Source organism: Ruditapes philippinarum, unplaced genomic scaffold (genome assembly GCF_026571515.1).
Source record: "Ruditapes philippinarum isolate M1 unplaced genomic scaffold, ASM2657151v2 ctg2951_1_1_1_1, whole genome shotgun sequence".
Taxonomy (NCBI): Eukaryota; Metazoa; Mollusca; class Bivalvia; order Venerida; family Veneridae; genus Ruditapes; species Ruditapes philippinarum.
The window spans coordinates 110198-127961 of record NW_026860528.1 but is presented as its reverse complement, the minus strand read 5'-3'; the positions used below and the strand labels follow the sequence as shown (position 1 = coordinate 127961).

Genomic DNA, 17764 nt, shown 5'->3' with positions numbered 1-17764 from the left:
CGGTTACCTGTCTGGTACCAAGCTATTTGGATGAGTAACTCGGTTTCCTGCCTGGTACCAACCTATTTGGATGAGTTACGCGTTACCTGCCTGGTACCAAGCTATTTGGATGAGTTACTCGGTTACCTGCCTGGTACCGAAGCTATTTTGATGAGTTACGCGGTTACCTGTCTGGTACCAAGCTATTTGGATGAGTTACGCGGTTACCTGCCTGGTACCAAGCTATTTTGATGAGTTACGCGGTTACCTGTCTGGTACCAAGCTATTTTGATGAGTTACGCGGTTTCCTGCCTGGTACCAAGCTATTTGGATGAGCTACTCGGTTTCTTGGTACAAAGCTATCTGGCTTGGTTGGTCGGTGTCTTGCGTGGTTCCAAGCTATTTTATTGAGTAACTCAGTGTCTTGCCTGGTATCAAGTTGTTTGGCTAAGTAGCTCGTTGTCTTGCCTGGTACCGAGCTGTTTGGCTGAATTACTCGGATTCTTGCCTGGTACCAAGCTGTTTTGTAAAGCTACCAGCAGGATTTTAGGTTAAATTATTTATGCCTCCGTTTCTGATGTTCGTATTCAACTTATTTAAGTAAATTAAGTTAAGACAGTGAAATTAAATGTGTAATCTTAGTGAAGAACTGATAAGATCTTGACCTTATACAATAGTTGAGATAACACGCGATCTATATTCTAATAGGTCGTGCTTGATAAACAAGTTAATATTCTGCTGAAATTTAAGAACAACGGAACTTGTGCTATGGACAATTGTAAGTCGTTTTGTAGAATCTCGAAACATCCGAAATTATTTATATGATTGATATGACAATATGATAATTAGAATGAAACATAGATTTTTTTATGGTTAATCGTTTTTTTTTCATTGTAACATTTACGTTCGTTACTGTCTTTACGGAAGTTACGTCAATGTTTTGTATAATCTTTATTATGTAATTAATGACGAAGATAAAAAGGCGGAAACCATTGTCCAACAAAATTGACCTCGCACTTCATAAACTTTCGTAAAGGTCATTGAGAAAAAAACGAATATATCGATATTTTTGTTAACTTCATAAGTCTGTGAGCTGTGGTGTATTGGTATAGATGCCGAGCTACCGATCTGAAGGTCTCTGGTTCGATTCCTAACAAAAACCACGTTATGAAGATACATACATGTATATTGTTTGAGAAATAAAATTGGCTGTACCAGGATTCGAACCTACGAGTTTACGTCTATACTCTTTTAGTGAAAAACCGACTGTGCTTGGAGGGATCTAAATTAAGTCTATTTAACAAATGGTTATATTGATTCGTATCAAGTAGATGGTAACCTTTCCGGAACTTACCGATTATAGGGTCAAATAAAAGAGTGTCAGGTCAACATTGTTGGACAATACGCCCATGTATTTATTTACAAATTTGGTCAATAACCGTGTGTGTACGTGACATGATTTAAATATTGATTTATTTTTATAACGGTTTTTATTTTCAGTAATTACGTCCAGTATTCTTGTATTGGTGTTGCTGATTACCACGAGCGAGGCTTTACAGTGTCTGTCATGTGACAACGTGGTGGAGGCACGTGATTGCCAACGACTTGCAACGTGCGGTTCTCACGAAGTATGCTGATTCAGCTGTTCCAAAATCTCAAGACATTATTCACTTGGTTTATTTTATTAAAATATAGCAAAGTCACATATGAATTAATACTATAATTCATTTTTGTTAATTAAACCTAGTTCAGGTTCATTGTTTGAAAATGAACAAGAACAGTAAATATAAGCTGTGTATTTGGACTGCGTTAGACTTGTAATCGTGCGATGTGTTTTGAATCTAAGTTTCAAATGTTCTGTCCTGTCGGGCACACTAGTCTTGTTTGTATTTTCATTCAAATATTCGCGGCATTACCTTTATCTGTTATTCATACAATACATTGAGTGTTTCATGGACATGATAAGGACGTTAACCTGCGTGTTTCACAAACATAATGAGGGCAGTAAACGGAGTGTTTTATTGACATAATGGGCGAAGCAGACTAAGTCCTTCATTGACACGAGGACAGTAAGTTACGTGTTTCATTTTTCACAAAATGAGGATAGTAAACGAAGAGATTTAATACATAATGGGGACATCAGACTGAATCTTTCATTGAAATAATCAGGACAGTAATCTGCGTGTTTCACTGACATTATGAGGACAGTAAACGAAGAGCTTTATTACATAATGGGGACATCAGACTAAGTCTTTTCATTGAAATAATCAGGAAAGTAACCTGCGTGTTTCACTGACATTATGAGGATAGTAAACGAAGAGCTTTATTACATAATTGGGACATTAGACTAAGTCTTTCATTCACATAATCAGGACAGTAGCATGCGTGTTTCACTGACATTATGAGGACAGTAAACGAAGAGCTTTATTACATAATGTGGACATTAGACTAAGTCTTTCATTGACATAGTCAGGACAGTATCCTGCTTGTTTCACTCACATTATGAGGACAGTAAACGAAGTGCTTTATTACATAATGGGGACATCAGACTAAGTCTTACATTGACATAATGAGGACAGTAAAAGGAGTGCTTCATTGACATAATCAGGACAGTAAACCGACTGAGAGCCTTATTACTTAATAAGAACATAAGAAATTAAGACTAAGTCCTTCATTGGAAAAAAATGAGGACAGTAAACGGATAGCTTCATTGAAACAATATGGACAGTAAACGAAGATATGTATTTCATAATGGGGACATCAGACTAAGTCCTTCATTGATATAATAAGGACAGTAAACAACGTGTTTAAAAAACAAAATGGAAACATTTATCTTAGTGTGTTCGTTTACATAATGATTTTATTTTACAGATTTGCTACGTGCAGCGTAAAATCGGAACGAACTTGAAACAATATTACGTGCTTGGCTGCATTGATAGAAATGTAAGATACATAAAATCATTTATAGGAAGTTTATAACTTAATTTTATTCACATCCTATGTTGTAAACAAAGTTTCACCTCTGCATCTTGAAACTAAACAGTATTTGTCATGTATGAAGAGACAGCGATTATAAAATATACAATCTGGCATCATTTTGCTGACATGATTGTTAAAATTGTCAACTTCTGCCAATTTCTTAATTTCTTTACCCTATCATAAACTGGATCGTTAATTGAAATATGCCATGTTGATAAGTATAATTAACACAAGGTAAATTCTGTTACTGTACTGTTAACCACATAAACCTATTAGTGTTCAAGGTATATGTTAACAATATGCGGACATATATTTCTATTTAGTGTACATAGAACTGTATTGTATATGTATATTTCTCTCTATTTATCATTCAAAAGTCTATATTTAGGTATATGTGTATATCACTCTATTTATCATTTACAAGTCTATTTTAGATATATGTGTCCATATCACTTTCTATTTATAATTCAAAAGTCTTTACATGTATTTTGGTGTATGTGTATATCTGACTATTTATTTATCATTTACGAGTCTATTTTTAGATATATATATATGTGTGTTTCACTTTCTATTTATCATTCAAAAGTCTCTTTTATGTGTATGTGCATATCTGACTATTTATTTATCATTTACAAGTCTATTTTAGATATATATGATATTATATTACTTTTCTATTTATCATTCAAAAGTCTTTTTAGGTGTATGTGTATATCTGACTATTTATCATTTACAGGTCTATTTTTAGATATATGTGTCTATGTCACTATCTATTTATCATACAAAAGTCGTTTTAGGTGTTTGTGCATATCTGACTATTTATTTATCATTTACAGGTCTATTTTTAGATATATGTGTGTATATCACTATCTATTTATCATTTAGGTGTATGTGTATATCTGACTATTTATTTATCATTTACAAGTCTATTTTTAGATATATATATATGTGTGTATCACTTTCTATTTATCATTCAAAAGCCTCTTTTAGGTGTATGTGCATATCTGACTATTTATTTATCATTTACAAGTCTATTTTTACATATATATGTGAATATATCACTTTCTATTTATCATTCAAAAGTCTCTTTTAGGTGTATATCTTACTATTTATTTATCATTTACACTTCTATTTTTAGATATATATATATATATATATATATGTGTGTTTCACTTTCTATTTATCATTCAAAAGTCTCTTTTATGTGTATGTGCATATCTGACTATTTATTTATCATTTACAAGTCTATTTTAGATATATATGATATTATATTACTTTTCTATTTATCATTCAAAAGTCTTTTTAGGTGTATGTGTATATCTGACTATTTATCATTTACAGGTCTATTTTTAGATATATGTGTCTATGTCACTATCTATTTATCATACAAAAGTCGTTTTAGGTGTTTGTGCATATCTGACTATTTATTTATCATTTACAGGTCTATTTTTAGATATATGTGTGTATATCACTATCTATTTATCATTCAAAAGTCTTTTTAGGTGTTTGTGCATATCTGACTATTTATTTATCATTTACAGGTCTATTTTTAGATATATGTGTCTATGTCACCTTCTTTTTATCATTCAAAAGTCTATTTTTAGATATATGTATCTATATCACTTCCTATTTATCATTCAAAAGTCTATTTTTAGATATATGTGTCTATATCACTTTCTATTTATCATTCAAAAGCCAAGTTTAGGTATATGTGTCTATATCACTTCTTATTTATCATTCAAAAGTCAATTTTAGGTATATGTGTCTTTATCACTTCTTATTTATCATTCAAAAGTCAATTTTAGATGTATGTGTCTATATCACTTCATTTTTGTCATTCAAAAGTCAATTTTAGGTATATGTGTACACATCTCTTTATTTATCATTCACAGGTGTGTCTTGGACAACAAGCTTCAATGTTTGCTATGGGTAAAAGAGATACGTCCAGTAGCTTCTCGCTTCCGGTGGAATCGCGTGCTATTCAGTCACGTGATAAAAATACACGTGATTCAAATGGTGATATGAATCTTTGTACCCAGTGTTGTGATTCCGGAGATGAATGCAACAAGGACCTCTGTGGCTCCCGTAAGAACATTTAAACATCTTAATTATGTTTTGTTTTCGGTGATCATATTCGAATCTGTTGAGTTTTATAACTGACACAATACTTCATAAAAAGTATGAGTTACTTCAAATATCAGGTGATAAAATTATATGACCTTCACAATACGAACTCAACTGAGGACACATGAAAATTGAATTATACTCAGATATAAATTGAAAATCGTATTTTTGTACCAATCCTTAGCCCAATTCCGGTAAAAAGCGTTGCAAATTATCTGAAATTTTGCAAACAAGTAATTGGTCTTGACCTACACCAAATGGAACAATTCTTTTGAAAAAAGGTATATCATGTCCTTTTAATAAGAAAGTGAAAAGTAAGACAATAATTATTTTTAGCTATGAAACATCAAATATAATCACAATCTTTGACATGAAATAATATATCAATAGTGACTATCATACCTTTTTTCAAACATATAACCTAATGTTAACCTTTTTGATTGTAATCAATGTTGATATCCTTATTATTTTTATTATTACTATAATTATTATTATTAATTATTATTATTGTTTTTATCATTATTATAGTTATAATTATTATTATTATTATTTTTATTACTATTATTATTAATATCCTTGTTATTTTTATTATTACTATAATTATTATTATTATTATTATTATTATTATTATTATTATTATTATAGTTATAATTATTATTTTTATTTTTTATTACTATTATTATTAATATCCTTGTTATTTTTATTATTACTATAATTATTATTATTATTATTATTATTATTATCATTATTATTATTATTATTATTATATTATTATTATTTATTATTATTATTATTTTTATTATCATTATCATTATTATTATTGTTATCATCGTCATTATTATAATTATTATAATACTGCACGTTTGTAACGTCATTTTTCATTGGATAATCGTGACGTTTATATAGTTTTATATACACGGCTGCTGTCGATTCATAAGGAAATCTTACCTTTTTTTCTCTAAAAATGATGCTTGCTGTATTATAAATTCGTTATAAAGATTGTTGACAGGTTATATGGCCGTATATAAATGGCTATTTGCAATATAACCCTCGCCTAACGGCTCGGGTTATATTTACAAATAGCCGTTTATATAGGGCCATATAACCTGTCAACGATCTTTATAACTAATATTATATCTATTATTATTATTATTATTATTATTATTATAATCTTTATCATTATTGCTATTATTAAGTTGTTAATAATATAATAAAGTGATGTTTTCTTTATTGCAAATTATATATGACATTCAAAATAATACATAATTGTGTTTTTCCATTCCAAATTTCCAATAATTATATTGCAGCGCCATCAACGAATCTACGGTGTCTGTCTTGTTTAGATAAAGATGATCCGAAAGATTGCGAAAGTGTGACAGAATGTGGTAGAGATCAGGTAGGTAGAACATGCAGAGCTATATACTGAACGAGCAGAGCTATATTTAGAACGTGCAGAGCTATATTTAGATTGAGCGAGCAGAGCTATATTTAGAACGTGCAGAGCTATATTGAGAACGTAAAGAGCTATATGTAGAATGAGCGGAACTATATCTAGAACGAGCAGAGCGAGCAGAGCTATATTAAGAACGAGAAGAGCTATATTTAGAACGAGCAGAGCTATATTTAGAAATATTTAGAACGTGCAGAGCTTAACGTGCTATATATTAACCCATTACTTCGCAAAATGACTGTTTTCATTGAAAGCCTCCTGTTACAAGTTCAAACTGTTATGAAACTATAAAATCAAAGGGCTGCAAGCTCTGTGGAACTTTCTGATCTTTGCAATCTAAATCGCACTGTATATCTGTATGTATTTTACTGTATAAGTCTATTGTTATGCACTGTAATTCATCTTGCTGGCACCAAAGTTTGATACATACGGAATTTTGCATAACTAGAGTTGGATCAAAAAGTCATTTATGTTCATTTTTTATGACAGCCACACTTTATCCTTGCATACTTCCTTAACAAAGGCACATAAAAAAATCCTCGATGGGATTTGAACCCCAGACCTCTCACACACTACGCGAGCGCGTTACCCCTTCACCACGGAGAAGTTATACGAACAGCTCTGAATAAAATCAAGTAATTCTAATTTTAGAATTTCTATTGCATTTCGGATCTGTAATCCTTATTAATTTCGAGGTATTTTGTTCACGATAAACCTGTTGTTTAAAATTGATGTAAATAATTTAGCGAAAATCTTCTCGCCAAAACGGTCTGACATGAAGAATGTATATAAGTCAGATTTATTTGTGTAGTATTCGGTAATCGACATCGCTAAAAATAACACTTTCATTGATTAAAATCATATTCATCCGCGTAATATGTGATTGTGCATTTTTTGACAATTCTTTAAGCCAATGCTACTTTTAAACTTTGAATGCGTTGTAATTTGTTGGATTGTTGAATACTGATCAAACTGGCACAAATGTTGACTGGACCATATATATATACATGTATATAGCCTTTGTACCAGCATGCTCAATCTTAAATTTCCTGTTACCAAGGCAACGGGGGAACGTCTCAAAACTGCCAAAAATCACTATTTTCCGTTGTTTTTCCATCAAAACTGATTTCAAAGTGGTGCAACTTCTCAAGACATCAGTAAATAAACCGAAAATATGCAGTGAAAAATAAATTGTTTACAGTGAAAATACAGAAATGAAAATATGCATTTTCTTTCATCAATTTTCATAATTTTTCAAGTATGTAATAAATCATTGTTATTTCATATTACGTGTTATAATTTTAGTTTGTTTTATTTTAGTTTTGTTATGTGCACAAGGGACTCAACCCAAACACCGCCAGTTACAGCATTCGTTATGATTTAGGCTGCATGGGTAAATTGGTATGTATAATATAAAAAAGATGAATCTTAACTTAAACATTAAAGGGACTCCACCGAGGTTCAAAAACGATTATGAATATTATCTAAAACATTAAAGGGACTCAACGGAGGTTCAAAAACCGAAAACATAAACTTTTAATTTCTTACCGAGATCAATTGGAGCGCTTAGGACACAATGATATGCAAAAGACAATAAAATATACTACACGTATAAGTGTAAGTTATGTCAAAAACCTCACCTCAGTGGAGTCACTTTAAAGATATATTTGTGAAATAAAAGAATACCTTGTCTGGAAACGTGGTTAAGTTAGTCTTGTAACGTGGCTAAGTTAGACTAGTAATGCAGTTAAGTTAGTCTGGTAACATAGTTGAATTAGTCAGTACGTCTGGTGATGTGGTTAAGTTAGTCTGGTAACGTGGTAAAATTAGTCCGGTTAGTCTTGTCACGTGGTTAAATTAGTCTGGATAAGTGGCTAAGTATGTCCGGTTATGTAGTTAGGTTAGTCATGTAACGTGGTTAAGTAAGTCTGGTAACGTGATTCAGTAAGGCTGGTAACGCGATTCAGTGAGTCCGGTAACGTGCTTTTGTTTGTCTAGTAACGTGGCTAAGTCAGTCTGCTAACGTGATTAAGTTAGTTATGTAACGTGGTTTAGTAAGTTTGGTAACGTGGCTAAGTTATTCCGGTAACGTGGTTAAATTAGTCATGTAACGTGGTTAAGTAAGTCCGGTAAAGTGGTTAAGTAAGACTGGTAACGTGGTTAAGTTAGTCCGGTAACATGGCTAAGTCAGTCTGCTAACGTGATTAAGTTAGTCATGTAACGTGGTTTAGTAAGTTTGGTAACGTGGCTAAGATATTCCGGTAACGTGGTTAAGTTAGTCATGTTACGTGGTTAAGTAAGTCAGGTAACATGGTTAAGTTAAACTGGTAACGTGGTTAAGTTAGTCCGGTAACGAAATTTAATAAGACTGGTAACGTGGTTAAGTAGGTCCGGTAACATTGTTACGTTAGCCTGATTTGGTTAAGTAAGTCATGTAACGTGGTTGAGTTAGCCTGGTAAATGGTTAAGTTAGTCTGATAACGCGGTTAAGTTAGTCTGGTAACGTTGTTGAATAGTCAGTTGACTTGATTAAGTTAGTCCGGTACGTGGCTAAGTTTATCTGGTAACGTGGTTGAGTTAGTCTGGTAACGTGGTCAAGGAAGTCTGGTAACGTGGTTAAGTTAGTCCGCAAACGTGGCTAAGTTTATCTGGTAACGTGGTTGAGTTAGTCTGGTAACGTGGTCAAGGAAGTCTGGTAACGTGGTTAAGTTAGTCAGGTAACGTGGTAACGACTAGTAACGCGGTTACATCAGTCCTGGAACGAGAAAGTATTTGACAGGTAATATTTGTTTGCTTACGTTGTTAATGTTATATTAGTATGTTCATGTGATGAAATTCATGTAGAATTAGTTAGTAAATGGTAAGAAAGGGAGGTAACGATGAAACATTATATTATTGTGTCATTGAGATTTACTGATTAGGTAATTATATTTATATTTGTCTCCTTACGTTATATTGACCTTTCTAACATATTAGAAGACTATATTAAGTTACAGTAAAGTTCATGTCTCTTTAACCCAATAAGAATCTCAGGCGAAATTGTATACTTTAAGTCAAATTATACTAATTAGGCTCGAGCCCACCATTATAATACGGGCGTTCATTTTGAGTTTTGATGTTTTAATGTCTTCAGCAATGCACAGCTTTGAAAAATGCGTTCCAATCTTCATGTGTTGTTTGTTGTGATCACACTGACCTCTGTAATTATGCTGCATGTGACAATTGGAATCGTATGTATCAGTTGTTGTTTTTTTTTCCATTTTTTGGCTTTTTTAGGTTTGTATGATTTCTTTTATTTATTTCAATCAACAGTTATAATTCACATAACACAATGTCACTCTTATAATATTTAGTAACTTTACTTTACGTTACTTAACTTTTCTTTGTTTTTTTTTTTTACTTCATTTCTCTTTACTTCACTTCACTTCACTTCTCTTTACTTCACTTCACTTCTCTTTACTTCACTTCACTTCACTTCTCTTTACTTCACTTCACTTCATTTCTCTTTACTTCACTTCACTTCATTTCTCTTTACTTCACTTCACTTCTCTTCACTTCACTTCACTTCACTTCTCTTCACTTCACTTCACTTCACTTCATTTTACTTTACTTTATTTTACTTTACTTTACATTACTTACTAACTTACTTCCTTAATTACTTACTAACAATAATAATATAGAATAAACATACGTGAATAGAACATGTTACTGAATATAAAGACATCAAAAAATTCAAATAAATATGAGTTCCTCTCAAACACCCCTATTTTTAATTAAAACGGGTAACACTTGCTTTTGTCCATGAAAGCATATCATGTTAAAATATTTAGATATTGAACCAGTGTTTTTATTTATAGCGGGAGTCTCTCCCACGCATGTGCATTCGCCAACGAAACCAACAACAGCTGCAGCAACGACAACAACAACAACGACGACGACAACAACAACAACACTGCCTCCACTATCTGTGCAAATTAATGGACCGGATAAAGATCACTTCCTGAAAGAAACACAAATCGCCTGCGTCACAAACCCAGTTGCTGACACGTATACATGGAAATTTAACGGGGTAAGCTAGTTTATGAGTTAAAGCTGCACACCTCAAGATGAACAAAACATATTTCAATAAAATCAAACCTGAAAAAAAATTATTTAGATTTTAGCACAGATAAGAAGATCCAAAATTCTAGTAATAGTCTACATGTTTTGTAGCCGTTGAATATATTATCAGCACATCTAGTTAGGAAATTATATGTTTACAATTACAGATAATTCCGTCATCAGCCTTTATGAGTAAATCCTAAATTGCAATGAATGGTTGATTGATTGATTGAATGAATGAATGAATGAATGAATGTATGTATGTATGTATGTATGTATGTATGGTATGTATGGTATGTATGTATGTATGTATGTATGTATGTATGTATGTATGTATGTATGTATGTATGGATGCAGCATGCATGCATGCATGAATGAATGAATGAATGAATGAATGAATGAATGAATGAATGAATGATAGTGGGGTGGACAAATGAAATAAATTGAGGCTGATTTATATAGAGGGTATTTTTTTCTTTTGATTTAGGATTTATTTTCATCGAGTGGTATGAAAATATATATTTCATGAGTGGCGGTAGATACGAGTGAAATATAATAATTTTCATACCACAAGATGAAGAAAAGTCCTGTGTTTAAGAGAAAAAAAACTTGAATTTTCTGTTGATTAAATACATACTTCTTTTTTTGACACAACAATTTGAAAGACCACCCGTTTAACATTTTGTGTATTGGCTGAATTTGGAAGAAAGCAGTCCGGCAAGACAATAGGGAAAATACGAAAAACAGTGAAACATATTTTTTTACAGTGAAAATACGATGAAAATACGCATTTTATTTCATTTAAATAACTAATATTTCTCAATATTTCTTTTATAAGTATATAATATATTTTACTTTCACTATCACAGGTCGAGAGAGGATTATTACTGAGTTAAAATATGACTAAACTTGTGAATGCTGGAGAAATACAGTTGAAATTAAGTCTATATACTTTGAATATTACATGTATTACAGACATCGTCCCTACCGGCCGGTGTAACCGAGCAGCTTATATCTGGACAAACGGGAGGTGGGTCAGGTATAGATATTCTACATATTAAAAACTTGACAGAGTCAACATTTGGAACGTACACTTGTGCTGCAACAGTCAGCGGATATACAACAGAACAATCTCATTTTATTGGAATACTTGCAGGTACTTTACAACTAAAAACAAATGATATACATACTGTTAATTATAACTTCAAAGAGCCATCCACAATTCAACTTTAAAGCAGCACACCTCCAGATTCATCCTAATTTTCATGAAAATTTTGAAAATGTATTTAAAAGTAAACTATTTTAAAGTGAACAAAAAAAGTAATTGACACATTGCAATCGGCACTTATAATCCACGTAAATTACCAAAAAGGAGATCAAAAATGCGAAAATAGCCCCAACTGCGTTAGTAACGCAGTAGAAAAATGGTTATAAATATTGCAAAAATCAGTCCTAAATTGCACACAATATATAAATTATCACTTGAATCTTTAATATTTCTACTTTTCTTAAAAACTCTTAGTACATTTTTCCCAAGTTCAACTTTTTGAAATATTTTGGCTCATCTCGAGGCCTGCAGCTTTAAAATAATCGTCTTGTTTTCTTTTTGCGAGTCTTTATCATCTAATTCTTTTTTTCTTTTCATTTTTTTTTTTGTAAAACACAATTAACAATTATAGCATTGATTTTCACTTTGTGTTAAATACACTTTCTACATATATCGTTTTCCTTTCTATGAGATGCATTTTATAGTCTTATTCTTCTATTTGTTAAATACACTGAATCTTTGTCTTTATTGTGAGACACACTTTATATAGCTTGTTCTTCATTTTGTGAGACACGCTTTATAATTCTTTTTGTTACACACACTATCTGTTTGTAAGACGTACTTTTTTATCTTGTTTTTTTTTCATTTTTCATTTTTTAACACACACTCCTCTATAGTCCTTATCTCCTTTAAGTTATACATGTATGTCTAGTAAACATAGCTTTATTAATGTTACGAGATTAACATAAAAGATTGGACTGATTATATTCTGAATGTTTTTTTCTGATTTTTCCTCGTAGAGAAGCCCGTTGTCAACATAATTAAACCACCTGTATCTTCAAGTTTTGCTATGCAATGTCAAGTAACTGGATATCCTGCTCCAAACATACAATGGGACTTTATTCCGGAAGCGGTTAGTATTATAGCATGCTTATATTTTTCCCGCCATTTTGTTACTCTCTAAACAAGAGTTGTTGCTGTCATGTTATTCTGTATATCAGAATGGCTAATAGTATATAAAAGTATTTTTATGTTTGTCATCGTTACTTTAGTTCTTTTCAATATTTATATGAATAACACTAATTTACTGATTCTCTACATCATCACCTACCGGAAGTGTAACTTAGATTAGAAGACTTGTGGCGTCTTCTAGCAACAGTCTGAATTGTGTAGACGCTTTTGATAAATGGTTTTTCAAAAGCGTCATGTAATCTAAATATAGCTCAAAGTTAGAACCAGTTAAAGATTTTCAATATGGCGGCGCCCTGCTAACTATGGAATTTTCTCAAACTTGTTTGGCTTAGCCATTATTATAAATTATTTTTTATTGGTTTTAAAGTGATTTCTATTTAACTTATACAAGTCATACAATTTCATGGTATATAAGAGCGCTACAGGCAGCGTTTTCCGCGTAGAAATTATCCGTTTGTGCACGTTGAAGCACATTTAAGCACTTGTTTTAAATGTTACTTATTTCTAGAGATTTTCTGTACAAAGATAAATGGTATACTTGAAAACTTATAAAAAAGCAACTTCTCAATTACAGACGTCACATGCACAACAGGTAAGCCTAGGATTAAGCCAGCTTCAGTTGTTGTATATTCTCTCAAACAGAGTGTGACATGATGGGGCATGTGACATGATGGGTCATGTGACATGATGGGTCATGTGACATGATGACTCATGCTTAGTCAATTTTTGCTTTATCTCTTTCAATTCTATATGAGCTTGATGTGAGCTTGATGTGTTTCCTCAGACATTATTTTTTGCTTTGCTATAAAGTCAGTTTTTTGAGAGGCTTAATTTTAGCAAAATCAGTATTTCCATTTCAGATTATATCATCAGAGAATTACATGATAGGTCATGTGACATGATGACTCATGCTTAGTCAATTTTCGCTTTCTCTTTTTCAAGATACATGTACTCTATATGAGATTCATATGTTTCCTCGGCCATTATTTTTTGCTTTGCTATGGAGTCAGATTTATTTTTAGAGGAATCAATATTAAAGTGAAATAAACATGCCCGTTTCAACTTTAATAAACAGAGAATTACATGATAGGTCATGCTTAGTCAATTTTGCTTTCTCTTTTCAAGATTACTCAATATATGAGCCTAATATGTCAGACATTGTTTTTGCTTTGCTTTAAAGTCAGATTGCTTTGAGAAAAATCAACATTTCCATTCCGGTGTTAATTTTACATAGTTTAAGTTGTATGATTCTGTATTATTCTGTTTAAGTTGTATGATTCTGTATTATTCTGTTTAAGTTGTATGATAATGAATTATTCTGTTTAAGTTGTATGATTCTGTATTATTCTGTATGATTTCGGACACTAACAATGGTCACATTAGTCGAATAGACAACATCTATAACCGTAACTGGAGATGTGCACAGCATCGCCTTCAGCTAAAACAATAGTTTTTGTCCGAAGCCTGCCACAGTGTAAAACAATCTTCAGTTCTCGAAATAAGCAAAATTTAACACATCAGCGAAAATTTCTGATTTTACATAATTTCAGTGTAACTATCGCTAGTGTGTATTTGTCAGACCAGACCATGCTTGTATGTTATCTTTAAGCTTAAGATGTTTGCGCTTGAATGAAACTTCATGTAAAATATTGAATCATTTCAAAAGTTTTGTTTAAATTTTGATGTTGCTGGTTCAACATAATTTTTCACGTGCATTTTGTTTTGTTGTTTCTTATGGAAAATATTATTTAACAGAATGTAATTCTATTTGCTGCAGATTCTGCTGCAGTTGAAGAAAAACACTTATTGTATATAAATAAAAAAAATATATAAACATTTGAATAATTAGTAGGTCTATTTTTAAATATGGGTAAAAAATGCTACTTTTGTTAGGTAGCCATCTCAAAGATAGTTCCATTAGTTAGTTTCTACATGTCTAACATACTAGGCAAAGAAAGAAAACTTAAATTAGTAAACATAATTTGAACTTTTTATGGTTAATGAGAATTATGATTAAAAATATATGTACAGAATCATCCCACTTTTTGATTAACATGCCTCTAAAAATGCTTTTTTCTTCTTCATTATTTATGGTCATCATGAAACGACATAATATTAATCTCATATTCTTCTTTGCTTATTATTTTACATACAACTCACATGCTACGTAATTAAAGTTTTAACTACATGATATATATACCTAACATACTAGAAAATCATAATTATAGCTACAAGATACACACACTTCACGTACTAGTTAATTATAACTACAAGATACATACACCCCACGTGCTCATTAATTATAGCTAGCTACAAGATACATTCGCCGCACATGCTTTTTAATTATAGCTAGCTAAATGACACATATACCTCACGTACTGATTAGTTATAGCTATAGCTACAAGATACATACACCTTACATGCTAGTTAATTACAGCTAGGTACAAGATGCATACACATTATGTGCTAGTTCAACATAGCTAGCTACAAGTTACAAACACCTCACGTGCTAGTTCAACATAGCTAGCTACAAGATACACAAACCTCACATAACAGTCAATTATAGCTAGCTACAAGATACATACACCTCACGTGCTAGTTTACTATTATAGCTTGCTACAAGATACATACACCTCACATAATACCTATAGAACTGTTGTGTTTATTTTATCATTTTATCATTGATATAGACAACTGCACTCACAAAATATGAAAATTATCAAAAAATCAGTTAATTTAAAACATTTCTCTTCATAGAATAACAACCATGGTCTACCGCACGATGTCCAAGCCCTGTATGAGACTTATCAGTCGACACTGTTTGTAAATAAGTACGTCCCTGTCGATCACACTGGTCGCTGGTATTGTAAGGCAAGCAACGCTGCAGGAACCGCTGTTAAAGAAGTACACATTCCATAGGTGTGTTAAAGAAGTACACATTCCATAGGTGTGTTAACGAAGTACACATTCCCTAGGCGTGTCTTGCCTCAGGATTTTGAAATATTTTATTATTGCAAAATCAATCTTATAACTGTATATATATCATATAAATATTTTTAAATTTGCTCGTAAATGCTAAAAACATAATAGCAAAATGTTTATTTCATTTTTTGTTTTTGTTAAATGTTAGTTTCTCGATTTTTCAAACAATCGAGGAGCAATCTTGAAATTTGTTATTATCAATTAGAGTTATTCAAAAATCTTCTCGACCAAATCAATAGTTCGTAATGTAGTAATGAATATAAGCATTAAGAGCAAGTATAAAGCTAAACTTAATGATTATTTAAGGTAAGATACCTGTAATTGGTATATTTAGGAACCTGGTCAATCTTTATATTTTATCAAAGTGCTCTATATAACTTATTTAATTTCACATTTTCAAAGACATTTATTTCATTTTCATTTTATCAAAAACTAAAAATTCTATTTATGCTGTATATAGGAGTATGGATAATTTATTCATTTAGAAATAAAAAATAGATATGTTTACGGAAACTGGTGAGAGGTAGCGGATGTGCCTATAAGTTACGTAGAATGCCGACATGGCACGAAAAAAAAAACGATTCCATTCTGTAAGGTTTAGTATCTGTACTGATAAAAGTATAAGACATTTGTATTTTCAATTGTTTGCTTGTATCTAAGTTGAGTCTATATCACCTTCTTTTCATTTATAGTTTGAAATTATATTCTAAATTAACTATATATTTTGTTATTTTCAGGTATACTGTATACTTCCTCTCTGCAACTTTCTTTCATATTCTGTTGTTTTTATGGTAGTATTCATATTTTACTGTAAACATTGGAAAATAACAATGTTAACATAAATATTGAGTTCGTCATTATCTTCATTTTTTTTCTTGCAGATTAACCAACATATATTATAAATGAATCAACCAATTTATAAGTGCATAAATTTGTTATTTCATAAATTAATAATATCATGTAAACTGTAATTCTGAATGACACAGTGAACAGTAAATTTTATCCGTCATATATACTGCCCGCCTGTTACAGTAAGATTTTTCTGTCTCATTAACTGCCCGCCTGTTACAGTAAGCTTCATCTGTCACATAAACTGCCCGCCTGTTACAGTAAGCTTCATCTGTCACATAAACTGCCAATCTGGTACGTCTGAAACAGTTAAATATATCTGTCACTAAGATCGCCCGCCTTGTACAGAAAGCGTTATAAGTCACAAAAGCTGTCTACAAGATGTAACTTTATCTGCCACGTAGAGTTCCCGCCTGATACAGTAAGCTTTATCTGTCACACAATCTACACGTCTGATACAGTAAGATTTAACTATCACATATACTGCCAATCTGGTACAGTTAAATTTATCTGTCACATAGACAGAAAGCGTTATATGTCATAAAAGCGTTCCGCCAGATACAGTTAGCTTTACCTGTCACATAAACTGCAATCCTGATACATTAAGCTTTATCTGTCAAATAAACTTCCCGTTACAGTAAACTTTAATCATCACATTACTTTACCGCTACTGTAAGCTTAATCTGTCACATAAAGTGCAAGCCTGATACAGTAAACTTTATCCGTCAAATAAACTTCCCGTTACATTTAACTTTAATCATCACATTACTTTACCGCTACTGTAAGCTTAATCTGTCACATAAACTGCAAGCCTGATACAGTAAGCTTTATCTGTCAAATAAACTTCCCGTTACAGTAAACTTTAATCATCACATTACTTTACCGCTACTGTAAGCTTAATCTGTCACATAAACTGCAAGCCTGATACAGTAAGCTTTATCTGTCACATAAACTTCCCACGTTACAGAAAACTTTAATCTGTCATATAAACTGTCCGTCTGGACGGTCTGATACAGTCAACTTGAACCGTCACGTAATATACCCGCTACAATAAGCTTGATACG

The 17764-nt window shown here is 31.7% G+C and overlaps 1 protein-coding gene across 3 annotated transcripts; it reads left to right on the top strand.

Moving 5' to 3' along the window:
* Positions 1–631: 631 nt before the first annotated feature.
* LOC132760473 (uncharacterized) lies at positions 632–16694 on the top strand. 3 transcript variants are annotated; one of them, XM_060752449.1, is made up of 13 exons: positions 632–757; positions 1480–1607; positions 2851–2922; positions 4848–5040; positions 6387–6475; positions 7850–7930; positions 9663–9759; positions 10387–10598; positions 11606–11786; positions 12698–12810; positions 13444–13461; positions 15627–15788; positions 16589–16694. In XM_060752449.1, exons 1-12 carry the CDS (start codon positions 748–750, stop codon positions 15786–15788), a joined length of 1356 nt encoding a protein of 451 aa, XP_060608432.1. In that variant the 5' UTR covers positions 632–747; the 3' UTR covers positions 16589–16694. The 3 variants fall into 3 exon arrangements, with proteins under 3 accessions (XP_060608432.1, XP_060608431.1, XP_060608433.1); XM_060752448.1 differs by having other exon boundaries at positions 15627–15816; XM_060752450.1 differs by lacking the exon at positions 13444–13461 and having other exon boundaries at positions 15627–15816.
* Positions 16695–17764: the final 1070 nt, after the last annotated feature.

Coding starts and splice junctions, on each gene's coding strand:
- LOC132760473 (XM_060752449.1), top strand. Junction 1,608..2,850: donor CAACGTGCGGTTCTCACGAA/GTATGCTGATTC, acceptor TTTATTTTACAG/ATTTGCTACGTGCAGCGTAA. Junction 5,041..6,386: donor CAAGGACCTCTGTGGCTCCC/GTAAGAACATTT, acceptor ATTATATTGCAG/CGCCATCAACGAATCTACGG.